The sequence below is a fragment of the Enhydra lutris genome, unplaced genomic scaffold, assembly GCF_002288905.1.
Source record: "Enhydra lutris kenyoni isolate GAN:26980312 unplaced genomic scaffold, ASM228890v2 scaffoldscaffold45, whole genome shotgun sequence".
NCBI lineage: Eukaryota > Metazoa > Chordata > Mammalia > Carnivora > Mustelidae > Enhydra > Enhydra lutris.
The window spans coordinates 4,024,096-4,051,421 of record NW_019154129.1 but is presented as its reverse complement, the minus strand read 5'-3'; the positions used below and the strand labels follow the sequence as shown (position 1 = coordinate 4,051,421).

Genomic DNA, 27,326 nt, shown 5'->3' with positions numbered 1-27,326 from the left:
AAAAAGTATTAGAACTGGGATGCTCAGTCAGTTAAGTGTCTGCCTTCAGCTTAGGCCATGATCCCAGAGTCCTGGGATCGAGTTCCATATTGGGCTCTCTGCTCATCTGGGAGCCTGCTTTTCCCTCTCTTGCTCTCTGTGCTTGTTTTACTCTCTCTCTAATAAGTAAAGTCTTTTAAAAAAAAGTTATTAGAATAAGTGAATTTAATGAGGTTCAAGGATACATGATCAACACATACAAATCAACTGTATTTCTTTATATCAGAAATGAACTGGAAATTGAACTTTAAAATATATGATTTATGGGAAGCCTAGCTGGCTCAGCCTGAAAAGCATGAGACTCTTGATCTCGAGGTCATGTGTATACCCCATGTTGGGTATACAAATTACTTTAAAAAAATAAATAAGTGACTTACAATAGCATCAAAAAGCAAAATACTTAGCGACAATTCTAATAAAGCATATGTCAATTTTACATGCCCAAAACTACGATAAACTGATGAGAAAAATCAAAGAAAACCTAAATAGGGGAAAAGAAACACCATGTTCATCAGTTGGAAGATTCAATACAGTTATGATGTCAATTCTCTCCAAAACGGTTTACAAATGCAACATAATCCCAGTAAAGTCTTAGCAGGGTTTTAGTAGAGATCAACAAGTTAGCCCTAAACTTCATGTGGAAAAGTGAAAAACAAGGATGAAGGATTTAACATCTGATTTCAAGACTCCCTATAAAGCTATAGTAATCAAGACAGTGAAGGGGCGCCTGGGTGGGTCAGTGGGTTAAAGCCTCTGCCTTCGGCTCAGGTCGTGATCTCAGGTCCTGGGATCGAGCCCCCATCAGGCTCTCTGCTCAGCGGGAAGCCTGCTTCCTCCTCTCTCTCTGCCTGCTTCTCTGCCTACTTGTGATCTCTCTGTCAAATGAATAAATAAAATCTTTAAAAAGAAAAAAAAAGACAGTGTGGTACTGGTAATAGGACAGATGGAGGGGCTCCTGGGTGGCTCAGTCAGTTAAGCGTCTGCCTTTGGCTTGGGTCATGGTCCTGCGACTGAGCCCCACATCAGGGTCCCTGCTCAGCGATGAGTCTGCTTCTTCCTCTCCCCCTGTTATCTTGCTCACTTTCGCTCTCTCTCAATTAAATAAATAAATAAATAAATAAAATCTTTAAAAAAAAAAAGGATAGATATATAGACCAGTGGAAAAGAATGAGTCCAGAAAATGATCTACATATATATACGGCCACAGGTTTTTGACAAAGAAGTCAAAGTAATTCAACATAGAAAGGACAGTCTTTTCTCAAAAAATGGTGCAGAATGAATGGATATCTATATACCAAAAAATGAATTTCAAATAGATCACATACCCAAACATAAAACAAAAATATTGTAAATGCGACAGGAAAAATAAGACAATCTTTCTGACTCTAGTTCAGGCAAAGATTTCTTAAGTATATCACAAAAAAGCACAAGCCATAAAGAAAACTAGAAGCCTCAGAGAAAATATATGTAATTACAAAACTAGCTTCTCACCTCCTCACTCTACAGGGAAAAGACATCCGTAAGATGAGCCTCCACACCCAAAGCTTCTTATCCCTTTTTAGTCCATTCTTTTTTTTTTTTTTTTTTTAAGATTTTATTTATTTGACAGAGATCACAAGCAGGCAGAGGCAGGCAGAGAGAGAGGAGGAAGCAGGCTCCCCGCCGAGCAGAGAGCCCGATGCGGGGCTCGATCCCAGGACCCCGGGATCATGACCTGAGCCGAAGGCAGAGCCACCCAGGAGCCCCTAAAATAAAATCTTGAGAGGACATTCTGCTTTCAAGTTTGAGGTAGAAGAAGGCTTTTCCACTTTCGCTCTGGGGCTTCTGTCGGTTTCTGCAGCACTGTCACTCTATCCTCTGGATCTGTTCAAGCAGACCCTCGTCTAAGACTCGATCTGTCTGGGTGCCAGACACACGACAGCCCATCCAACACATGGAGACAGGAAGGCCAGATCTCAGGAGCATAGTTCGCTCAATTTACCAACCTCTCATTTCACCTTGAGTATTTCTACGTCTACAAACATATTTAAATCAAGTCTAAAAGAGATTAGTAACTGGAAATTATGAACTCATCCACTCTTTTTCTTGGTAATCTGTCATTTTCTATTCACATTTTTGAAGTAGTCTACGTCTGTCACCGGCACCCTCCCTTTCCCGGTTAAGAAAGGCTTTGAGTCAAACTCTGCTCTAAGGAGCACCTGGGCGGCTCAGTTAGTTAAGCGTCTGACTTGTGGTTTTGGCTCAGGTCCTGAGATCCAGCCGTACATCCTGCTCCGTGCTCAGTGGGGAGCCTGCTTTAGACACTCTCTCTCCCTTTGCCCCTCCCCTCAACTTGTGTGCACATGCTCTCTCTCTCAAAAAAAAAAGGAAAGTTCTACTATAAAAAATGTATTCCGAGTAGCCTTCAACTTCTGAAAAAATATTTTAATTTTATTTATTTGAGGAAGAGAAACACAGAGAGAGGGGGCATGAGCAAGGGAAGGGGCCAGGGAGAGAGGGAGAAGCAGAATTCCTGCTGAGCAGGGAGCCCGACAGAGGGCTCGATCCCAGGATCCTGAGATCATGACCTGAGCCGAAGGCAAACACTTAACCAAGTCACCCAGGCGCCCCCCCAAATTTTTTAATTGTGGGGAAAATACACAACAAAATTTACCATCTTGACCCTCTTAAATGAGTTTAGTGGTGTTAAATACGCGCACACAGCACTGCAACCAAGCTCTAGCACCCTGTCCATCTGGCAAAACAGAAACTCTACACCTAGTGACCAACAGCCCCTCACTGCCTCCTGCCGCCAGCCCATGGCGTGTCTGCACCCACGCGCGAGCAGGCGTCAGAACTTCCCTTCTCTCTGAAGCTATTTCCATTGTATGCATCAACCACACTTTGTTTATCCAAGTTCCCTGCACCTCTTTTTATATGATTCTCAGGAATCCTACTGACCTACCTCCTGTGAGAGAAAGCAGGGGGGTCCTGACCTGCGGGCCCACGAGAAGTCCAAGGGCAGAGACAAGCTAGATCAGGGCGTCTCTCCCTGACCCTGGCCAGGTAGATGGGACAGGGGACACCTGTTAGGAGTTGTTCCTGCATCTTGGTTTAAAAGCTCCCAGGGTTTATGTCTTTCAGGACATTCTGTGGTAAATCTAATTCACCTGGTTAATTGTTCCGTTTTATTAGTAACTACATAACTTTTCAAATTCTGCATTTTATATTAGCCATACTCTAGCTCACTGTTTATTCCAGCATCTTAAAATACTCCCTTCAGACCAGAACGATCCTTTCTTCCAACTGTTCAGATGTGGAAAGGAGTTAAGTGGGAGGGCTGAGTGGAGGACCGTGATCATTTGTCCTTAGTTATTGCAAAAAATCACTTAGAACAGATGTTAGAGGTCTCCACCACCTTCGCAATCTGAAATTAGCACAACCCTCAGAAGATACTTAGGCCAAAAATCAGCACAGCGGAAGGGAAGGCAGCCGATCCGCAGGAAGCGCTCTGTCTATGGCCGTGTCAGCCCTGTGATTTGCAGCAAGACAAGTCCCCTTCCTGAGCTGGCCTCTGAGCGAAACAGAACTAAGACTAAGAATGCCAGCTAAGCCCCCTGCGGTTCTTCCTCAGTCCCTTGTGAGGACAGAGAATCACTACCCCTGTTGTGATGGCATCTCAGGATCTTGACCATGGTTCCTACTGCCTTTCCCTCCAGCTGCTGTCCCAGGCTGAGCACATTCAACCTGTGACCATCTATTCTCCCGGTGAGGTCCTCTGCCTCTGGACTCGCTGCAGAGCCTCTCCTTAACATTAACTCATCAACCGATCAAAGCTCAAGACCACGGGGTGCCTGGGGGGCTCTATCGGTGAAGTGTCTGCCTTCAGCTCAGGTCATGATCCCAAAGTCCTGGGATCAAGCCCCACATGGAGCTCCCTGCTCAGCGGGAAGCCTGCTTCTCCCTCTCCCTCTCCCTCTCCAACATGTCCATATTCTCTCAAATAAATAAATAAAATCTTAAAAACAAAACAAAACAAAACACAGTCTAAGACTGGATTCTACTAAGGGGATGACCAGTGCTGAGCACACCAGAGGATGGCACTTCCGATTTTCTGATATCGGCCTATACATCCCAGTATCATTTCTGTTTTTTGGGTTTTAAAATAATATTTTTTAAAGTTGACCATTTTACATTGATGATGTATGGGAGTAGACATCTAAATCCTTGCCCACAAAAAAGTAAGGTTGAAATTCAGAGGTTTTAAACTTAAAAAAACTTAAAAAAAAAAACAGGTTTTTTTGTTTTTATTTTTGTTTTTAAGAAAACATAATTCTTTAAAATGAGACAGTGTCTCTCTCAAACACGCAAGCTCACAGGTAGCTGTGCCACGTCCAGAAGAGGCAACTTCATGCATGGGCTGTGGATCCCAAACACCTGTAAGTAAGAATCCTGGGCAACTCTAGCTAAATTATTCAGCTTCTCTGAGACTCAACTTTCTCATCCTTAAATTAGGAATATCACCAAAGGCTTCACCGCATCATTAGAGAGATTTTCTAAAAAACATGTAAAGCAACTAGCACAGTGCCTGGAATAAAGAATCTGCTTAAAAAATAGGGGCATTGTCTCACTTTTCATGTTGTTCCAGAAAGCAGACAGTGCGTCTGCGAGTTTTACGCCTGCAGACTGACATGACAGAGGAGGCGATGGGAAGGTGGGAGAAGGTCGAGGAATGATCCCCTCAACAAGAGGATAGGTCATGAATTAGTTTTTCACAACACATCTGACATACGATATTCGTGTATTTCTCCATGAGGTGGATCACTGAAACTAGGATGACCCACCCAGATCTTGCCAGTTAGTACATTTTAGTAAGGAGGTTCAAGAACGCTAAAACCATCTGCCCATGTGAAGAATCACATTTCACCAGAAGCAAAGTAAGAGTGGCTTCTGAGGCACGAGGCTGAATGAAAAACAGAGAGTAGAGAAAAGGATGTGTGGTCCATTCCCATCTATAACAGGAGGGGAGGGCAGACATATGTAGTTGCTGTGTAGATTTGTAAAAATGGAAGGATTGACTAAACCCCAATAAACTTGGTCGCCACAAGGGAGGGAGGAACCAAGCTGGAGAAGGCAGGGAGAGCAGCTTTGGAGATCTCGCTCTGGAACCACACAAATGGTCTACGTAATTACACAGCAAAACTGATTTGAAAAAAGGCAATCTCTAAAGTTAAAAATGAGTCAAAGTTAAATGTTTACTGAGTTGGTAGCTTAACTATACAAAGAGGAATTATTTCAAGTGATTTTAAAATCAAGTTATTTTGACTGTTCATCCCTAGTCAGATATACTCTAGGGGAAAAAATTACTGCAAAACAGTTATTTTCAAATAATTACATTATTTATAAGGATACTGTCATAGTTATTCTGAAATTATTATCCATGGTGGTATAAAGCAAATAAATACTTACTTTAATATCATTAAGTAATTAAAAATTACATTACATTAAAATCACATTAAAAATTTCAGTGTTAAGAAAAAAAGAAACTAAAAGTAGTTAAGTACACCCTGCAGTCAAACTAGAATTGGAAATATCAGTATAAACTAATCTCTTTAAGATTTTATTTATTTGACAGGGAAAGAGAGAGAGAGAGAGAATGCGCGCGAGGGCACAGCACCGGGAGCAGAAGTCAGAGGGAGAAGCTGAGCAGGGAGTCCGACACGGGGCTTGACCATGATTATGACCCGAGCTGAGGGCAGAGCTTCACCGACTGAGTCACCCACATGCCCCAGGATAAACTAATTTTAAAAAGAAAAAAGAAGGAAGGAAAGAAGGAAGAAGTCCTTGCTAGCCCTTTTAATTAAAAAACGCTATAAATAACAATGAATCCAGCATCCATAAACACCCTTAGAACCCAGATTATAGTTCCTAAATACCATGACCCATCAAAAGGAACTGGCCCTTTGGAGAAATGGCTAACTCCACAAATAAGGTAGGAAATGTAGAGAAGAGCCTGGAATAAATACCAGAAGTTAAAGAGGCTCTCAAAGGTGACTGGAATTGTCTCAGAGGACTCAAGAGTCAACTCCAAATTGTTCCCACTACTCAGAAACAAGATAATTAAAGCATCAAAAAGAAGAACCTCTATTGTGTACTAAAACATATAAATATATATATTTTTAAAACCTCATGATTTAAACAAACAAAACAAAATCTCATTGCTCACTTTAGAAGGGGACAGGAAACTAATTATTCTGGAAACTGGTTTTTAAAAGGTGTGTTGAGGGGAGAGATTAAAGAATTTATTCTGCCTTTTCCGTACAAACTGTATCTCTGGGTCACTAAAGAGATGAGGAGAAACCCAGTGAGATACAGGAGGAAATGTACATCACACCATCTATGAAATATTCTTGCCATTACTTCCGTCCTGAATCTGATCAAGTTTACAGATCTTTTTTTTTTTTTTTTAATTTGTCAGAGAGAGAGAGGGGGAGAGAGCAAGCACAGGCAGACAGAGTGGCAGGCAGAGGCAGAGGGAGAAGCAGGCTCCCTGCCGAGCAAGGAGCCCGATGTGGGACTCGATCCCAGGACGCTGGGATCATGACCTGAGCCGAAGGCAGCCGCTTAACCAACTGAGCCACCCAGGCGTCCCAAGTTTACAGATCTTACTACCAGTTAACGACAAATATAGTAGTCAGGGAACATGCTGAACAAACTTAAAACAATGGTCTGGAATATGGGAAATCCTACAGAGCTAACAACCTAGTTTCTGAAGCACGGTGGGGGCTGTGGGAGAACCCAGTGAGAGAGGGAATTCACAGATCGAGAGAGATGAGATGCATCAACCAAACGTAACACATGAATTGTGTGGAAACTAGAGCTCGAACAAAACAACTATTTTTTTTTTAAGTGTGAGCAGGAAATCTCAATACCAGCTATCTGATATTAAGGAGTCATTGTTAATTTTTTGTTAGTGGCACTGCAGTTCTGTTTTTAAGTGACTGTTTATCTTTTAGATACATACGTGCAGAGACCTATGGCTGAAAGGATATGCCATCGGTGATTTGCCTCAAGGTAATGTGAAGGGAGAAGGAGAGAAAGAGTACTAATAAAATAGGACTGGCCACATGGTGACTGGTGACAGACACACTGTGAAAGCTCACTAGTTAGGACTTTGTTGTATTATTTTCCCTACTTTCGTATATGTTTGAGATTTTTCTGTAATGAAAGCTTTGGGATCTTTTTTTTTTTAAGATTTTATATATTTATTTGACAGACAGATCACAAGTAGGCAGAGAGGCAGGCAGAGAGAGAGGGGGGAAGCAGACTCCCCGCTGAGCAGAAAGCCCCATGCGGGGCTCGATGCCAGGACCCTGGGATCATGACCTGAGCCAAAGGCAGAGGCCCACTGAGCCACTCAGGTGCCCCTTTTAAATTTTTTTTTTTTTTTCCTGATTTGGGATCTTTTAAGCAGAAATCCAAAGGGCCTCTCTTCTGCTTCCCGAGACAATTGCTTTAAATGAAAAGATATAAGCTCTTAGAGGTTTTCTTAGGTGGTGTGGTGACTATAGTCAAGAAAATTGTCCCGTATGTGGCATGTACCTAGCTGTAATCTGAGTAATGTCTTCCGTTGAGGACAGACCTGGGAAAATGCATACGGGGAAACATGGTAGAAAAGAGCAAGGCTCTGCAGATGATCCTGGTATCAAACCCATGGCTTCACCAAGAACAGTTTAATCTCCCTGAGCCTCTGGGAGATGCAGACAAGCCTTACCTCCCTGACAATTCTGCTGTGAGCATCACAAGAGCTAAAACATGAAGGACCAGGATGCACCTGGGTAGCTCAGTTGGTTAAGGGTCCGACTCTTGATTTCGGCCCAGGTCAGGAGATGGAGTCCTGTGTCGGGCCCCACACTCATCATGCACCTGCTTAAGATTATCTTTCTCCCTCTGCCACCCACCTCCCCCACCCACACTTGCTCTCTCTCTCTCTCTCTCTCAAAAACGAAAACATGAAGAACCTAGCCTAGAGCCTGCACTTAAAACTGGCACTTAAATATTTATTCACTCACCAATTTACCGAACATTGGAGGATCTAACTCTGGGTCAGACTCCAGGTTAGGAGTGAGAGATATAAAGACACAGAAACCAGGAAAGCAGATTAACGATGACAGTGGGAGGAGCAATGTATTGAAGGTTCTGAACAGGTAAAAATTTTTGGGCCTAGAATTCCATATCCAGCAACATTATCAATGAAGGTGAAATAGACACATTTTTATAGCATTTACTAACCATACACTACATATGCAAAAGAGGAAAGAAATCAAAGTCACTCAGGGAAAAGAAAAGTACTTCCCTCAAAAAGAAAAAAATTCCTACAAAAAAGACTGGGATATTTAGAAGATTCTCGGTTGGGTAGCGAAGTTTTAATGGCACAAGAGTACACTTTCTTCCCAATGGGCCCAACTGCATTTCCGCCAACATAACATTATACAAGCTGGATACCTGCTGCCACCTCCTAAAACTGACTTCTCAAGGAAGTACAAAAGAACAGATCCAGAAAGACAGTTAACAGTGTAACTAATCATGGTGAGAAGAGAAACAGAGAGCGATGGAAGGCACAGTGTGGGCGCTACATTTATGTGCGGGCGCTACATTTACACTCCTTTACAGAACTGACCCAGATATATTGGTCCAAGCCGACAAGACAAGAAATGTATAGCTTCCAGGAAAATGTTCACGGTAGCTGGAAGAAGAGTCGGAGAGGAAGGACCTAAGGTTCTCCCCCCAATCCCTTCATTTTATATCCTCCTGTTTTAAAGATTACACGCATTTATCACTTTAAATTTTAAAGATTACATGTATTTATCAGTTAAAAAGTGTCATGGGAAACACCTTCTCTGCTAAAATACACTTAACCCACAAGACGGACTCTGAGTTTGCCAACATTTACGCTTCCCAAATACTGGAAAGTTTCTGAGGTGGCTGTGTTAGATAATTCCACTAGTCCTTGCCAGGAGTGGACGCTCTCTCCAAGGGAATATGTACACTGGAGAGACGTCATGTGGTTAAGATAAAGACACAGAAGACAAGTCTGTTCCTAAGCTTCCTAAGCTATAGAACCCAGGAGCCAACAAGAGTGCCACAGCAGGAAATCTCCCCCACCCCCACCCTCTCCAGAGAAGCAGCACCAACTAAAGCCGAATGGAAGGAACTGCTGGTGGCCAGAGAGGTGGGTTGGGGGGATGGACAAAAAGGTGAAGAGGAGGGGCGCCTGGGTGGCTCAGTGGGTTAAGCCGCTGCCTTCGGCTCAGGTCGTGATCTCAGAGTCCTGGGATCAAGCCCTGCATCGGGCTCTCTGCTCTCTAGGGGAGCCTGCTTCCTCCTCTCTCTCTGCCTGCTTCCTCCTCTCTCTCTGCCTGCTTGTGATCTCTCTGTCAAATAAATAAATAAAATCTTTAAAAAAAAAAAAAAGGTGAAGAGGAGTAAGAGGTACAAATTCCCAGTGACAAATCAGTCACAGCGACATGAGTACAGCGTACGGAATACAGGAATACTGGAGTGGGGCTGCATGGTGACAGATGGTGACGACACTTAGTGTAGGGAGCCCTGAGTGATGTAGAGAATTGTTGGATCACTGTGTTGTTGTACACCTGAAATTAATATAATATTGTGTGACAACTATGCAATTAAAAAAAAAAAGAGTTAAAAAAAAAAGACAAAGCTGAATGAGGATTTCTGCAGCAACGTCACAGAGCCGGGGCCAAGAGAAAAGAAACAAGAGGGGCGCCTGGGTGGCTCAGTGGGTTAAAGCCTCTGCCTTTGGCTCAGGTCATGATCCCAGGGTCCTGGGATTGAGCCCCGCATCCAGCTCTCTGCCTACTCGAGATCTCTGTCTGTCAAATAAATAAATAAAAATCCTTTAAAAAAAAAAAAAAGGAGAAAAGAAACAAGAGATGGCCAGCAAGGAGTTTCCGAAGGCGCGCCTCAGTCACCCGGACAGCAAGCAGCCACCGGGATGAAACGGTGGCACTCAGGCTGCACAGACAGTCTGAGAGAGTGAGGGGCGGGGGAGAGACCTGAAAGGCAGAGGCAACCCCCTCATAATCCTCTCTAAGTCACAGAAACAGGAACGCAATGAAGGTGTAGACGGCGGACACAGGACAGAAAGGGCTGAGTCTGACTAGGTTCTGCCGCAGGCTGGTGGTTTCTAACTGCGTTGAAATCACGGGGAGAAGCAGCTTCTGAGACATTCTGGTATACAGAGGGCTGGTGGGGATTTAAAAGGCAGTACCCACTGAAACGGTCAAGGATCTTTTCTTCATTTGGTTGCTGCTTTATTGTTTCAGTGTCGTGTAAGGCTTTCGTGGGTTCACTTGTGACACTGGTTTACCTGATCTGATTTTTATAATGCACTCCTCATCTAAAACTTCTCCAACCATGGGCATTTTCAAGACTCAGAGTCTTAGGTTGGGAGCAAACTACTTGCTACCTGAGGAGAGAAGCAAAGAGTCTCTAGCAATTCCAGCAGTTTCCTCCGCGTGCTCTGCCCTGCGTATGGTGTCAAAACATCTAGAATTTCAGAGCCAGAAGGGATCTTAGCATTTCTTTTCCCAACAAAATGCCTCATTTGAGATGAGAAAACAGAGGGAGACACTGGGCTCTGGATGGGTATTTACTGAAGGGAAGAGCGAATGAAGTCGTTTCCACGGTACCAGAAGAACCAGAGCTAGAACCCTGGTCTGCTCGCTGCCTGGGGTCAGACCCCGGGCCCCGTGATGGCTTCTGCTGCGATGGCCTCTTTGTCTCCACAGGGGCAGCTCCCCTTTTTGCTAATGTGATATGCTCACTCGGTCACTCTGGGAAAGCACTAGCCTTCTACGACAGTCAGGTGGAATCTGGAAACCTTAACTCCGATGTATGCTTTAGCATCTCCTACATAAGCAGGAATTCCCAGGAGCGACGACACTGTCAAGGAAGGCCACAGTGGAGTCTCACAGACAGAAAACATGAGAAAGAAGAGACCAACCAAAGGGTTTTCCCCAACAGTTGAAAAAACGCCAACTGTTAATAATCTGCAGACACGACCGACCCAAATCTCTTGAGGGCAAAATGGCTATGAGGGCAAAGTGGCTTTGGAAAACGGTTTTCTTTAATTAGAGAACATTCTTTTTTTTTTTTTTTTTAAGATTTTATTTATTTATTTGACAGAGAGATCACAAGTAGGCAGGGAGGCAGGCAGAGAGAGGGAGAGGAGGAAGCAAGCTCCCTGCTGAGCAGAGAGCACAATGCGGGGCTCAATCCCAGGACCCCAAGACCACGACCCAAGCCAAAGGCAGAGGCTTAACCCACTGAGTCACCCAGGCGCCCCAAGAACATTCTTAATAAGATGAGAATGGTAATACCACCTGTCTTTCGGGGAAGGTTTCAAACTTCTGCTTATTTTCGGGGACTAAACACCTACTAGGGAGATTTTAAATATTTTAGCATCCACCGTAAGGAAGGGTTCTTCGAACACCACGCTAACCTGCATTTATTCAGAATTCATGCCACCCAACTAAAGCTCCTCCTCAGGCAAATTTACGTCTGGCCCAGTTTCCCAGAATCCAAGCCCTAGTGTGGTCCAGTTATTGACTACAGGCTCCTTGAATATTCTGGACACCGAATCCATCACAGACAAGAAAAGAAGCATGTGCCCCCACAACAGTGCAAACAGCGGAAGCTGATGTGCATTTCTGCCAGCACAGCTCCCAGTCCTGGGGAGAAGCTCAGCTACGGCAGCAGCGCTCCCAGGGTCTCAGAGTCCATTCGCTAAAGCTAGGAGAGGGGAGGTTCCCGCAGCCTTCCCCTGACCACAGGGCGCCCCCCAACCCCGAAATCTGCACTGTACCTTTAATGAGGAAGGCCTGCATGTTTGTGTTTATACTTATGCCGTTTTCACCATACTTCAGCCTCTTATTTTCTTCATAAGTATTAATTGTTTAAAAAAAGGAAAGGAAAGGAGAGGAACAAAAAACAACAACATATCAAGTTTACAGCATATGGAGAAGAAAAACAGACAAAAGATCACAAAGGATGGGAGGGAGGGAAATGGAAAGAGACTACTGTCAGGGTCGTAGGTTGGCTATGAGGTGGTGTGATTTTCACTTGAAGATCTGCTGTGATACATGAAAGGAGCACATGATCATTTCTAGAGCAGTGCTTGGACAACAGAAATACGTGAACCACAAATGCCATTTAAAATTTTCTAGGAGCCAACATTTAAAAAAGAAAAAAAGTGAAAAGGATCCAGTGAAGTTGATTTTAATAATATTTTATTTAGCCTAATATATCCATAATATTATCATTTCAACAAGTCATCAATTCTTCAAAATCTGATGTGTATTTCAAATTGACAACACACATCAGTTTGGACTAGCCACACGTGAAGTACTCAACAGCCACATGTGGCCGGTGGCTACCGTATTGGAAAGGGCAGTTCTACACCCAGGGTCAGCACATTGTTCTGTAAATGGACAGACAGTATACAGAGTTTTGTGGGTTTATGGTCTCTGTCAGACTACCCAAATCTGCCACTGTAAGGCAAAGCAGCTAGAGGCAAGATATAAATTAAGTAGCATGGCTGTGTTCCAATAAAACTTTATAAAAATATGTGGACCAGATCTGGCCAATGGGCTCTAGTTTGTCGGCCATTATTCTGGAGCAAGGACTAAAAAAATAACACAAAGAGGTAAAAGCAAAAAAGTCAACAGAGAAGATAAACAGGATGCTAACATATCAGCAAGTAATAACTCAAACACAAGTCATTCAAAAAGCAACAGAAAAGAAGAAAAGAGGGACAAAACCCAAGCAGGAAAAATAGAAAACAAATACCAAGATGGGAGGCAGACCTATCTGTATCATTCATTAGATTAAATGTAAAAGAAAGGGGTTGTCAGAATGAATAAAATAGCAAGACCCAAGTATATGCTGTTTGTAAGAAATGTACTTTATAAAGACAAGTTACCAGTAAAAGTCTGAATAAAAATATAGTATGCAATCATCGAGGATAAGAAACAAGAGTGCCAATATGAATTATCAGACAAAATAAACACCAAAAAAGATTATTACTAGATATCAAGAGGAATACTCCATACTGATGAAAGGGGCAATTCATTAAGAATACACAGCAATCCCTGGGGCGCCTGCATGGCTCAGTGTGTTAAAGCCTCTGCCTATGGCTCAGGTCATGATCCCAGGGTACTGGGATCGAGCCCCGCACAGGGCTCTCTGCTCAGCAGGGAGCCTGCTTCCTCCTCTCTCTCTGCCTGCCTCTCTGCTAACTTGTGATCTCTGTCAAATAAATAAACAAAATCTTAAAAAAAAAATACATAGCAATCCTTAATAGACACACACCTACCAAAAGAGCTGCAAAATACATGAAACAAGAAATTGATATAGTTAAATGGAAAAACAGATTTACAACCACAGTTGGAAATTTCAACACCTGTCTCAGTCGGTGAAATAAAAAGTAGAACCCCCCCAACTCTCCCCAAAATCAGTAAGGATATAGATTTGAGCACCATGAACCAATGTAACCTGGCAGTAATGAAATGTTCCACCCATTCAAGTGCACGTGGAACATTCACGAAGACAGACCATATGCCGGGCCATAACACCAATGTCAATAATGTCTTGTCTTCCGGGTCAAAGAAGAAAGCACAAGAAAAATTAGAAAATACCTTCTATAGAAAATAGTAAAAAGACAATCTATCAAAATCTAAGGGATGCGGCTAAACAGTCTAAAGGAAAATTTATAGCTTTAAATTTTTTTTTTCTTTAAAAATGCTTTTATAGAGGGGCACCTGAGTGGCTCAGTGGGTTAAAGCCTCTGCCTTCGGCTCAGGTCATGATCCCAGGGTCCTGGGATCGAGCCCCGCATCGGGCTCTCTGCTCAGCGGGAAACCTGCCTCCTCCTCCTCTCTCTCTCTCTCTGCCTACTTGTGATCTCTGTCTGTCAAATAAATAAATAAAATCTTAAAAAAAAATAAATAAATGCTTTTATAGAAAAGAAGAAATACATAAAATCAATGAGTTAAGTTCTCATGTTAAAAAGCCAAAGAATAACATTAAAATACAAAACAAGAAATAATAAGAACAAGGATATAAATAAATGAAAAAAAAAAAAAAGACAAAAAAAAAAAACCAATAAAAAACTGAGAGAATTTGAAAGAATTAACTGATAAGCACCCAGCAAGGAAAAGAGTGAGTAAACACATATTACCAATATGAGAAAATTTTAAAGGGACATAATTATAGATCCTACAGACATAAAAATTGTAAGGGAACATTTTGAGCTAATAATTTTATGCTAACAAATTTCACAGTTTAAATGAAATGAAATATTCCTTGAAAAGCACAAATTACTAGAAGTGATCCAAGAAGAAACAGAAAATCTACACAATCCTGTAACTATTATAGAAACTGAGTCCATAATCAAAATCATCTCACAAAAAACTTGTCTTCACTGGTAAACTCTACCAAAAACTTAAAAACAAAAAGCACCCTATACACACTGCTGGAAAATAATAAAAGAGGAACGTCTTAACTATTTTTATGAGGTCAGCATAAACCTGATAACCAAAACTTGAAAAAGATTTTAAAAAAAGAAAAAATTCCAATCTAGTATTTCTCATGAACAAAAAGATATAAAAATACTTAACAAAACATTAACATATCAAGTCCAGCAGCATACAAGAAGGATAATACATCAGGACCAAGTAGGATTTCTCTCAGGAATACAAAATTATTAAGCTTTTAAAAACCAATTGATGGCATTCAAAATACTAACAAAATAAAGGACAAAAACCATACAACTTAAAAAGATACAGAAAGGGCATCTGAAAATATCTGACATCTATTCAAACTTTCAGTAAAGGGGAAATGGAAGGCAACTTCCTAAACCCGAGAGAGGACTAACTAGACAATCTAAGGCCCAGGTTTCTGGGTAACACTGGACTTCCCCCTCTCTATTACTGGAAACAAGACAAGGATATCTACCCTTCCCACTTCTATTTGACAACAGACCAGAGGTGTTCATCAGTGCAATCAAGCAAGAAAAAGAAGACATGCAGACCAAAAAGTAATAAAACGGTTGTTAAACTGTTGTTAATAGCATGCCAAAAGGATTGTGTGCCTAAAAAACCCTGTGGAATATTAAAAAAAAAAAAACCTATCAGAATAAGTCAATTTTAAAAGGTTGCAGAATACAAAGTCGATACACAACAGTTAATATGTTTATAGAGAAGCAGCAAACAATTTGAAGATGAAATTTAAGAAATTTACATTTACATTTACATTTACATTTAAGAAATTTACAATGGCATCAACAATGTAAAACACGTAAGAAGAACATTAACATTAGACTTTTAAGACTTCTACAGTAAAAACTACAGAACAGGCTGAATGAAGAAAGAGGTAAGAGGACTGTAAAATTTATGTGGAATACAAAGGATCTAGAATAGCCAAAACAATCTGACAAAGAATAACAATGTTGGAGGGTTTATGCTACCTGATTTTTAAGACTTACTATAAAGCTACAGAAATAAGAAAGTGTGATATTGGCACAAGAACAGGAATAAAAATGATTGGAATAGAACAGTCTAGAAATAGACCTACACATACATGGTCAATTTATTTTTGACAGAAATGCCAAGTCAATCCAATGAGGGAAGAGAAGTCTTTTTAACAAACGTTCCTGGAACAAGTGGATATCCATATAAAAAAAAAAAACACAACAACTAAATCGTGACTTCTATCTCATTCCATATACAAAATTCATTTGAAATGGGTCATGATTTAAATGAAAAAACTAAAACTATAAACCTTCTGGAAGAAAACTGGTGCAACCTTAGAGTAGGCTAAGATTGAACCATAAAAGAAAAAAAAAATCACAGACATGACTCCATCAGAATTAAAAATATCTGCTCATCAAAATCACTAACGAGATGAATATGCAACCCCAGACTCAAAAAACACATTTGCAGCACATACATCTATGTGACAAAGGGCGTGTCTCCGGAATACATAAGAGAACGCCCACCGATCAACACTAAAAAGACAAAAACCCAATGAGAAAATGGGCAAGAGGTTTACACAGTCACCTCCAAACGAAGATATGGGAATGGCCGGCCAGCACACAAAAAAGGTGGTCAACATCATTAGCTACCAGAGAAATGCAAATTAAGACCACAATACACTACAATACCCATCTTGTGCTGTACAGAACGGCCGAAATAAAAGAGAGAAAGCACTACACGTTGGCAAGGACGCAGAGCAACCAGAATGTTCCCACCGTAACAGCGGGGTATAAAACAGTACATCTGGTTTGGAGAACCGTTTGGACGTTCTTATAAAGTCTAACACATACACACTTACCCTGAGAACCAACAACGCTACTCTTAGATACCGACTCAAGAGAAATGGAAACATAAGGCCACAAGACACTTTTTATAGCAATGTTTGTAGTGACCATTACATGATGGTCTCAAACCAGAAACAACCCAAGTGTCTACCAGCAGGAGAGGAGGTCAATTGTTGTGTATTTATACAGTGGAATACTACTGAACAATGAAATAATAAATTCCTGGTACACACAATATCAAGGGTTTCAAAAAATGTTAAGTGAGGGGCGCCTGGGTGACTCCGTCGGTTGAGCGTCCAACGCTTGGTTTCAGCGCAGGTTATGATCTCAGGGTGGTGAGATCGAGCCCCAGGGCCCCATGACTGGCACGGAGTCTGCCTGAGATTCTTTTCCCCTCCCTTCCCCTCTGCGCTTCCCCCAACTTGTGTGCTCGCTCTAAAATAAATAAAATCTTTAAAAAAAAAAAAAGTTAAGTGAAAGAAGCCAAACACAATACAATTCCCAATATGATTCCATTTTTTATAAATTCCAGGAATAATCAAAAGTAATACATAGTCACAGATAGGAGAAATGGATGCTTAGGGCAGTAGAGGGTTGGGGTTGCTTGAAAAGGGCCACAAGGAAATTTTGTGAAGAGACAGAAATGGTCTATGTCCTGCTTTGGGTGGTGGATACACTGCTGCATAGAACTCTTATAACTCTGAACTAACATTTTAGATCTGTTCATTTTATTGTATAGCGTGTCTTGATTATTAAGCAGGCTTCACAACCATCACAGAGCCCAATGAGGGGCCCGAACCCACGACCCTGGGATCACAACCCTAGCTGAGACCAACAGTTAGAAGCTGAACTGTCCCAGCCACACAGGCACCCCATATCTCAATTTTTTAAGTCTCTAAAAAGCCATTTAAGGGGCGCCTGGGTGGCCCAGTGGGTTAAAGCCTCTGCCTTCAGCTCTGGTCATGGTCTCAGGATCCTGGCATCGAGCCCCGCATCGGGCTCTCTGCTCAGCGGGGAGCCTGCTTCCTCCTGCCTCTCTGCCTACTTGTGATCTCTGTCAAATAAATAAATAAAATCTTAAAAAAAAAAAGTAAATAAATAAATAAATGCCATTTAAAAAGCACAGAGGGCAATCCAAAATATTAACAGTGATTGCTTCTGGGTGATGGGATTATGGCTAATATTTTCTTCTGTCAGTTCACACTTTTCTAATCTTTATCATTTTCTGTAATGAACTTTCCCCCGTTTTCTATACCCATGTTTTGTCATTTCACAAAGATACCCATGTTTTGTCATTTCACAACATGTGACCACTCCCTATCTTCTGATGGACGGATTATGGGTAATGAGGGGAAGTATGCCAAGTGGTCTTCCTACAGCAGACATGTGGTTCAGTGTCTCCAAGGAATCCCAAACGAGGTCGGAAGCCCAGGCAGGAGCATCACGGGGGACTGCGGGGAGGAGAGGGTGGACTGGACCCAGGTAAGTTCAGCTCTGATCCTGGTTCCTTCACTGAACTGGTGGGTGGGGTCACAAGAGCCTCTGCTTCCACACCCCTGAAACTGAACCACCCGTATCCTATCTGCCTCAAGGGGGTTTTGTGTTTTCGTTAACTCCAAGACCTGTGGGTCTAACAGCAAGAAGGAATCTGTGTAGCAGTAACTTCTGGTATTATGTGGAAAGTGAGAAAAAAAGTCTTTCTCAAAAGTCAGATTTAGGACTTAAAATCCTGTGAGAAGCAGGAAGACAAACTATTGCTGGAACAACTCTGCCCTTTTAATTCAACAGCTGAGAACTCTTACCTGTTGGTGTGGTAGTAGTGATTCTGCAGAGCGTAGGATATGGACTGAGTCTTTAATCGTTTTCTCTCAACCTCCTGCCAGGTATCTTCTGTCCACTTCCTCTTGATCTGCTTCTCCTCGTGTTTTTTCCCTACATATTCAGCATAGGTCTGGATCCGATAGCTTTCTGCATATTTGCTGGTATTGACAGCTACAAGGAAAAGAAAAATAAAATCCATATTAAAAAGTCTGGCCTAGTCCCGGAGATGTCACCTTTGAAAGGGACCCTGAGGTCGTCAAAGAAACCAGAGATCTGGGTCTGAGTTCTGACCCCAGCTCCGCCACTGAGAAGCCGGGGGGCTCTGGGAATGTCCCATGGGCTCTCCAAATCTCAGTGTTCTCATCTGGAGGAAGAAGTCACTGCGCCCCAATCTTCTGATGGCCTGAGAGTGCTCTGTAAACTATAAAGAACCATAATAGCAGTAAGTGAAAGGTATTTGCAGGTAACATTACTGCTTGAAAATTACTCATTTTCAGCGTAAGAAAATGGTGGGGGTGGGGGTGGGGCGCGGACAACAACCCACTAAGGGAAAATTGTAAACCCTTACTTGTTAAAAATGAAAATGAAAGCGGTCCTGACAGCAGAGCTGACCACGCTGTCAGAAACCAAAGGTCTACCCTTTGTCTGTGCCCAGGGTTTTGCCCATGTTATGTCTCATCTCGCAGTTCCTCCATCTGCAAGGGAGGCAGTGCCTCAACTCACGAGAAAGTGGGGGCACAGAGGAGGAGTGGCTGCCACGGGCCAGCCTGTGGCTCAGCAGCAGGGCTGGGTGCAAACCCAACCTGCTCCGACCCTAAGGCCATGGCCCTTCTCGTCACTGCGCCTCACCGCAAACTCTGCAAATTCAAGATATCGCCACCATACTTGAGGCTTGCCTCTTCTCCTTCCGCTTTTAAAGACTGCTAATTCTCTGTAATGTGCCTCTGGCTGGCAGGAGCATTTGAAAGCCGGAGCTTACTCCCTCCCTGGTGTTAATATTTCACCAAGGCCAGGTCAGTTTCCTTATAGTCTTTGCGGCCGGCTCCTCGGGAGACCCACTGGCGGATGGGCAGCTGTTCGCCCATTCTGGCTCCTGCGGTTTGAGCATACGCTCTCTTAGCCTGCCATCAGACCACCGGTTACTACCCACAGACCGGTGGCGAGACAGTGAGAGTCTGGCCGTGCTGGTCGGGGCCGTGAGGAGCAGACTTGGTACCCGGGCAGCTACCCAAGCACCATGGTGTCTAAAACAGTCTGTGTACCCACTCCCAGCGGCGCTCTTGGTACAGAGTCGTTCTCCCTAAATACCATGTGGAGGAGGGCATGGCAGAATACAGGCGGTGACAAGCCTGCAGTCCTTAAGCACATTAGTACGAGACAAGGGACTCTGGTACCGCAGCGACCTTACATCAGAGGGCAAGACAATTAGCTGCATGAGAAGCAGAAGCTCTATGTATCCGACACCTGACACTTTTCATCCTTGCTCCAAGTAGACCAGATCTGCCTAAAACTTCCAAGCACAACTGTGGTTCACAGAATGTCATGCCCTAAATGTTCAGCCGTCTAAGGAGCAAAACATAACAACCACCACCACAAAACAAGAAGAAGAAAAAAAAACCTCTTCTCTTTAAAAAAAAACAACACAAAGTTTTACTAAGAAGTTTGTGTAACTTTTCAAATATCCACTCTAGAGTTAAAGAGAGAAAAAATGGGGTGGGGGAACCCCAGAATATTACAGAACTTCCCCATTATACAAAGTTTCCCAAAGAAGGAGAGTGAGTTACTGAAATGTGAGCTCAAAGCAGCGAGCTCTGACTCACTCCCGAGGAGATAAACAGAAAAAGCATCCAGCTCTGGAGATGTGCGACTGACCCAAGTTGCTCCTCAGCACAGAACCACAGAAACAGGATCCTTTCTCGAAAATCTTACTCCTCGGGACCGCTACTTTTCTTGCTTTCAACGGTCCGCATTTCTGACTTTCCCCATTCATGTAACCAGACGTCAAGCACCCATGCTTCTGCCCGGCAACTGCTCCCTGTCCCGGGGACCACGTTCGATATTCGGTAAAACAAGACAAGATTTCCATTCTCTTTAGCTTATCCTGTCACCCACAAACTTCACGGAGGGGTGATTTCCAGGAAAGGACTATCTTACTAATACGGGCTAAACTATCAGTGTGACCCCTAATGAGAACCCACAGATTCTACCATTATTATTTGGTGCTGATTGTTGGCAAACGAGCATCTCCTGGATTTTCCTCTTTAAGAGCCAGTCTTCATTCCGGCAGGTTTACTCTGCAGGCAGGCCCCAAAGGGATGACATCCGCAATGATCCCTCGCTCGAGTTTCCCTTGGACTCCCAAAGTACAAGAGGAGGCATGAGTCAATATTCCCCAGGAAAGCAAAGGTGATGATAGCGTCGTGAAGGAGCCAAGATGATGTGTTTAACAGTATCCGGTTGTTTCCAACAATTCAGCTCGCGGACGAACGTTACACGGACGAACGTTACAAACAACTCCCTCACCGCGGCGGGGAATGCATCCGAGCACATGTGGAATTAGGATCACTTAAAAGGGGAAACAAATAACAACCCACTTTTCACCGCTGGCCTTCACATAGCAGTCATTTACCAGCATTCCTTCACGTCCCAGCAGCTCTGGAGCTCTCGGTCTTTAATCTGGAAGCCAAGCTCTGGCTCCAAGCCATCCCTCCTCGAATGGATGAATCAGCAAAATGAATTGGCTGTCAGCTGTGTCCTCCAGTGATTCCAGCTTGCCTGTCAGAAGCAGCATGTAGCAGGCTGCCTGGTAACACTAACCTTTTCCAAATTTGTCAGGGAAATGATTCAAGGCCATCATTCGGTCGTGCCACTTGGTTAGAGCCTCTGGGGAAACGCATATGCCGACGGCCCTCCGGGCTTCCGGGTAGGTGAACGGGGGAAGCTCTCCTCCCGTGGGCTCTCCCACTCACAGCTTCCCCACGCCAGGTCTGCTCATCTCCTGACACTCTCACCCATTACAACATTTCCTCTCCACAAGGGCCCCGTGAGAAAGGGACACTCTAGTCATCACACAGATAAAGAGACTGAGATCAGGGAAGCTAGGCTGCTTGCCGAAAGTCCTATAGGTAAGCCACAAAGCCGGTTTGGAACCAAAATGTGATTTTTTTTTTTTTTTAATATAACACTATCACGGGTCTGCCATATTTTTTAAAATGTATTTACATGTTCATTTAGACTGACAATTATCTTCTAAAATGTATCCTTTACTAAGAATTTTAAAGAATTAAAGTGTTTTACTTTTTTTTCCTAAAAATTAAGAACTTTCCAGTACTGTCAGGCAAAGTCTCTCCAAATAAGTTGACAGAGATACATTATGATTATGGACACGATGACTTAAGATACAGATTCCTTCCTCAATTCACCTACAGACTGAAGGTGACGCCAATAAAAAGAAATTCTGCATTTTAATAAAGCATTGAAAAAATTAAAAATGAAATTAAAAAAAATCTTGACAGAAAAGAGAGCAGGATTAGTGAGGAACTGGGGGAGGAGGTCGACTGCAAAGGGGATAAGGGAATTATGCGGGTGACGGAGCCATCCTTTATCTTCACTGTGGTCATGGTTACATGACTGTATGCATTTGCTGAAACAGAGCTGTAAACAAAGAGGGTATCTTTACTGTACAGAAATTATACCCCAATTACTCTGTGGAATTGGCAATGTTAACTCCAAAAGTTAAACAGAAGAACAAATGGGCCAACAATGGCCCAGACCTTTCCAAAAAAGAGTAAAGGAGGGGGACGCTGCCTTGCTAAGCTACGAAAGCTTACTGTAAAGCTGGAGTAACTAAGACGGTGTAGCAACAGTATAGAGATCCACGATCGGACCGACGAGAGAGAAGAATCTAGAAACAGACGTACGCATCTGTGAAACTTTGATTTTTGACAGAGACAGCAAGACAGAGAATGTGGAAAAGGGAAAAGCTGGAAAAATTGTTTATCCATAGGAAAAATATGAAATTGGACTCTTAGTCACACCATACTGAAAAATCAACTCCAGATGGATGAAGAACTGAAATGTCAAAAGCAAACTCTGAAAACTTGAAAAGAAAATATAAGTCAGTATCTTTCTGAGCTTGAAGTAGGAAAGAATTTGTGAAGATACAAAACGTGTTAAGCGTTCAAAAAAGGTCAATTGGTGTAACTCCATGGAATTAAAATTTTTGTCCATCAGCAGACACTTGAGAGAGTGAAGACAATCTACGAACTGGAAGAAGATATTTGTTAACGCCTGGAACTGGTGAAGGATTAGCACCAGAATCCATAAAAACGCCTACAAAACAAGGAGAAAACCCACAACAACAAAAAAAAAATGGGCAAAGACACGAAAAGCATGCATAGTTATTTCATAGCAAAGGAAGCATATAATGCCAATAATTACATAAAGGGATGCTCGAGCTCAGGCAAAGACAAATTATGAGAACAGTATCATTTTCTACTTTACTGGCAAAAAATTTAAAAGACTGCTAAGAGTGATGGCTGGGAAGATGTGAAGGATTGAGATTTCTACTGGTGTAACCACTGTGGAAAACAACTTTGCAATCTCACGTAATGCTGAACATTCACACATCCTATGACCCAGCAGGTCCCCTCATGGACATGTATTAATACATGAGTATTATAAGGTAAATATAAGAACTTTGTTTTAAAGAACACAATGTTGTCACTATTCGAGAAAGAAGGAAAGCAGCAGTCCAAATCTCTACCGGCAGGTGAATGGAAAAACTGTTATATTTCCACCATGGAGTATCGTCTCACAGTAAACATAAATGAACTACAGCAACATATAATAAAATGGAGAGATCTTAAGAATACGACAGTGAATGAGGAATGCAAGTCCCAGAAGTCTATTTGTAGTCTGACTCTCTTTTTATTACGTTCTACAACAAAAATCAAACAATATATCCACTATATCCAGGGAGGGGGGCGGCGGCGGCGGCGGTGGTGGTGGTGCGTGTGTGTGTCAGAGAGAGAGAAGAAAAAAGCAAAAGAAGTATCAACACAACTTACCCCTGGTAGGCAATCAGGAGGATGGGAGGAGAAAAAGCAACAGACAGACGTAATTTATCAGCAATACAATAATCAAACCAATATATCCACTATATCCAGGGAGGGGTGGTGGTGGTGGTGGTGGTGGTGGTGGTGGTGGTGTGTGTGTGTGTGTGTGTGTGAGAGAGAGAGAGAGAGAGAGAGGGAGAGAGAGAGAGAAGAAAAAAGCAAAAAAATCATCAACACAACTTTCCCCTGGTAGGCAATCAGGAGGATGGGAGGAGGAAAAGCAACAGACAGATGTAATTTATCAGCAATAGTTTAGTTCTTCGTTGAGTAGTGGTTTCACAGATGTTCATTACATCTTAAACAAACAAATTCTTTAGGTTTTCTGTTGTTTATCCTGTCCAACTACTAAGGGCCATTTCCGGTACAGACGGTCTAAGCTGGAAGGTGTCTGAAAGACGAGATAAGAGTCTCTCCAGGTTCAATGCCCCCAGGGACACGGTGGTGCCTGCAAACCGTGTGTGTGTGTGGCGTGAGTGTGGCATGAGTGGGACCTTCCTCCAGAAGCGACGCAAGTCAGGGCCATCTGGCCCTCTGCGGGCTGAGATCAGTGGGGAGCGGCGGCTGCGGAGGCAGGGACACCCCCCAGCCCTGCGTGCACTGTCTGCAAAGGCCCCCGCAGCCGACACTAAGTCTCGGTGGTGCCAGATGCCGACGTTCAGAGCAGTCCAGCCCCTACAGGCAGGAGAAGCACTGACCGGAGACTTGCTCTGCCAGCCACGGGATTACCCCGATGGCACAGGTGAAGACAGTCCTGTGTACGCAGCAGCAGGAATGTCCACAGGATCACCTAGAGGCCGAGGGCAGCCTCTGCCAGCTCTGTGGCCGCAGCCCTACTCCCAGGGCGCCAGCGGGTGCTTTCTGGAAGATGCCTCTCCTTCCCCCTCCCACAGCCGCGGCTCAGGCCCCTGCACCACATGCTGTCACTTGGGGTTTTCAGCCCACGCCAGGGGAGGGAGGGTGCCTAATGCTTTGTATTTGTGTATTTATCTAAATACGAGCATACTGAATACGAGTTTTGTCGTGTTCCAGATTATTCTAATCAGGCTGGGCTGGTAACAGATTGAACACTTCTTCCGTTTTACCAGAGAGAGCACGGCAGCTTTGACCTTGGATTCTAGTGAAAGCTAACTTTAAAATCTTCAAAGGAAGGCGCTCAAAACAAAACAGAACACACTCCACCGTACGGGTCACTCGGAACATTCTCCTGTGCTGGTGACTGCACGCGCCCACCATGGATGGGAGACGGCAGGCAGAGCCCGGGCGCGTGCAGGAAGGTCCAATGGCAGCTTGCCGCAGCAGGGCTGCTCTCCTGTGGTTCCCAACAGGTCAGGGCAAGCTGGCCAGTCAGATGGCCTCTGCTTTCCCCTCTGCCGTCCCCCCTTCCCTCCTGAGCCTGGTCCGTTCTTGAGTCTCTCTGAGAAGGTGCCAGCCCACTAGGGTGCCGTCCGGGCCCTTAGGAACAGGCCGCCTCATTCCCCACATTGCCCCAACATGGCCCATGCTCTCTGAGGGCAGGGCCCACGCCCCAGCCACACTCGTAGCTCCGGAGTTCTACCTCCGTTCTTTTGCAGGAAGTTAACCTAAGATTATGGCGGGAAAGGGGGCTGCTCAGAAGCACAGCTTTTGTATCTACTGGCATTCTCTGTCCATGCAAGAGAGAAAATTCAGAAACGCTTCGGTTAAGAAGTCTGTCTTGAAGCTTGAGCTAGTGCACGAGAGCCCTGGACTGCGAGCAAGGAGCCGGCGTGGACTCTGAAGACGGGCTCTGCAGGGCAGGGACAATCGGCACACGTGGCCGTGCCTGAGCCTCACCCGGACGCTGGGGAAGAAAGGCAGGAGCACCCCTGACAGCAGAGACTCGGAAAACTGGCCGGCTTGCCTCTGTCACCCAGTGAGGACTCAGGACCCTGGTCCCCTCTTCTTCCTTCCATGCAGTGGGCCCTGCTCCAACAGAGGGTAATTTAAAAACAAAAAATATATATATACGTATATATATATTTTTTAAGATTTTATTTATTTATTTATTCATTTGAGAGAGAATGAGAGAGAGAGAGAGAGAGAGAACAGGAAAAGGGGAGGGTCAGAGGGAGAAGCAGACTCCCTGCTGAGAAGAGAGCCTGATGTGGGACTCGATCCCACGACTCTAGGATCATGACCTGAGTTGAAGGCAGTCGCTTAACCAACTGAGCCACCCAGGCGCCCTAAGGATATTTTTTTAAAATTAAATAAGCTCTGCACCCAGCGTGGGGCTTGAACCCACAACCCCAAGGTCAAGAGTTGCATACTCGCTGAATGAGCCAGCCAGGCGCCCCAAGGCGAATTATTTTTTTAAAAGCACTGCGGCTGAAAGAATGAAAATGAAGACAATGGAACGTGCTCCCAACCCCTGAGGATGGACAGACAGAAATACTGAGGGAAGAAGCAGAAGGCATGTGATCCCACCATCTCTGCCTCCCCGAGGTCTCCCCCAGAGCCTGACACACAGGATGCCATGGCACAGAGACATGCAGAGCACCACAGAGCCCCCTCCCCGGCACCTCAAGGCTGGGGGCAGGTGGCGGCAGCCCCACCTGTTGACAATGCTGAGAAGAGGAGTGCGTGTGACCCTGGTTCTGCCACCTGCAGGGCACACCCACGGACAGCGTGATCCCCCCACATCCGTATCACCTCCACAATCAAAGACACGCTGCTCCCACCCTCATTTCACCTCCCAGTTCTCTAACGAAGGCTAAGGAAGTGGCAACGAAAACTCGCTCTACAAAGTGGATAAAGGCTGGTGTGTAGGTATAATGTTTACTTAACGCCTACGTTAAGAAAGAGAAGCAACAAAGTCAAGTGGGAAAACCACAGTTCCGAGGCCACAGGGGCCTGGGTTCAAATCCTGCCTCACCGGCCTCCATGGCTTCATTTCTTTATCCGTAAAATGGGCTTCTCTACTTGTTCTCTAAGGCTGCTAGGAAAAGTAGAGAGCGTGCATGCAAAGCTTTTAGCACAGGGCCCAGCACATAGTAGGTGTCTAATTAACGAGGCTACTGCTGTTCAATCACAAAACCTATAGTTCAAACAGATGTGTGCCTGAGCCAACAGAATACATTCCGCGACTGACACAGAACCTTCGAGCTAGAAGTCCCCTCACCTCCGTGAGCCCGAAGGAAGGGGGCCTCGCATAACCCAAATCTGCCAGAGCTCACGAACACCGCTGTCACGCAGACTGCAGACGCAATCCAGCAAAACCTTTCCCATGCGAAAGCACGGAGAGAAAATGGAAAACACGCGGACCAGTACGACAACCGCACTCGACAAGTATAAAACCAAGAAGCCTTTAAGTATCCTATTTTCAGAAAGGTACGGAGGCCAAAGTAAGTTGAATCGTTTTCAGGAACTCCAGGGACACCACCATTGTCAGCCTTACAGACGTTCATCTCAGTCATTCATTCAACAAACACTGGGGCTCGGTAATGTGCAGGGTATGGGGGCGGGGCAGAAGGATTGGGACATTCTCTGCCCCGAAGAGGCCCATGGTCTAGAGGAGAAAAGGGGAGGGAACAGACTAGAAGCGAGCACCAGTCATGCTGCTTTTAACATGAGCAGGTGCAGGAGGGAAGGACAAGTCCGAACTAGCAAAAGGGGGACTGTGAGGGAGGGGTTGCCAGAGAGGCTCGGAGCAGCCCCAAGGCCTATGCCAACCACCCTAGACGTCACTAAGGAACACTACTCCCACTAACCAGCCTGGTGGTGCGGTTGTTCTCTTTTCAGAGTTCCTGGCTGAAAAGTCAATGAGAAGTAAATAAAGCTATCATTTACTGAGTACTTACTGTCTGGAAGAACTATGCTAACTGCTTTATAACAAACAAAGGTACTTAGATCTCACTTGGTCGTTTATTCGTCCATCCGTTAGTTTATGAATACAGACACTGACGGATTAAATTCTCATCTGTTCATTCATTCATCTATCCATTCATGGGGGA

At 44.0% G+C, this 27,326-nt stretch overlaps 1 protein-coding gene across 2 annotated transcripts in view; it reads right to left on the bottom strand.

Moving 5' to 3' along the window:
* The window catches only part of LOC111156119 (poly(A)-specific ribonuclease), a 158,265-nt gene that overhangs the window by 24,079 nt on the left and 106,860 nt on the right, over positions 1–27,326 (bottom strand). For both annotated transcript variants that reach the window (XM_022516750.1, XM_022516751.1), the window contains one exon: positions 18,223–18,412. In XM_022516750.1, the coding sequence (XP_022372458.1) occupies positions 18,223–18,412 (190 nt within the window). The remainder of the gene's footprint in view (positions 1–18,222; positions 18,413–27,326) is intronic.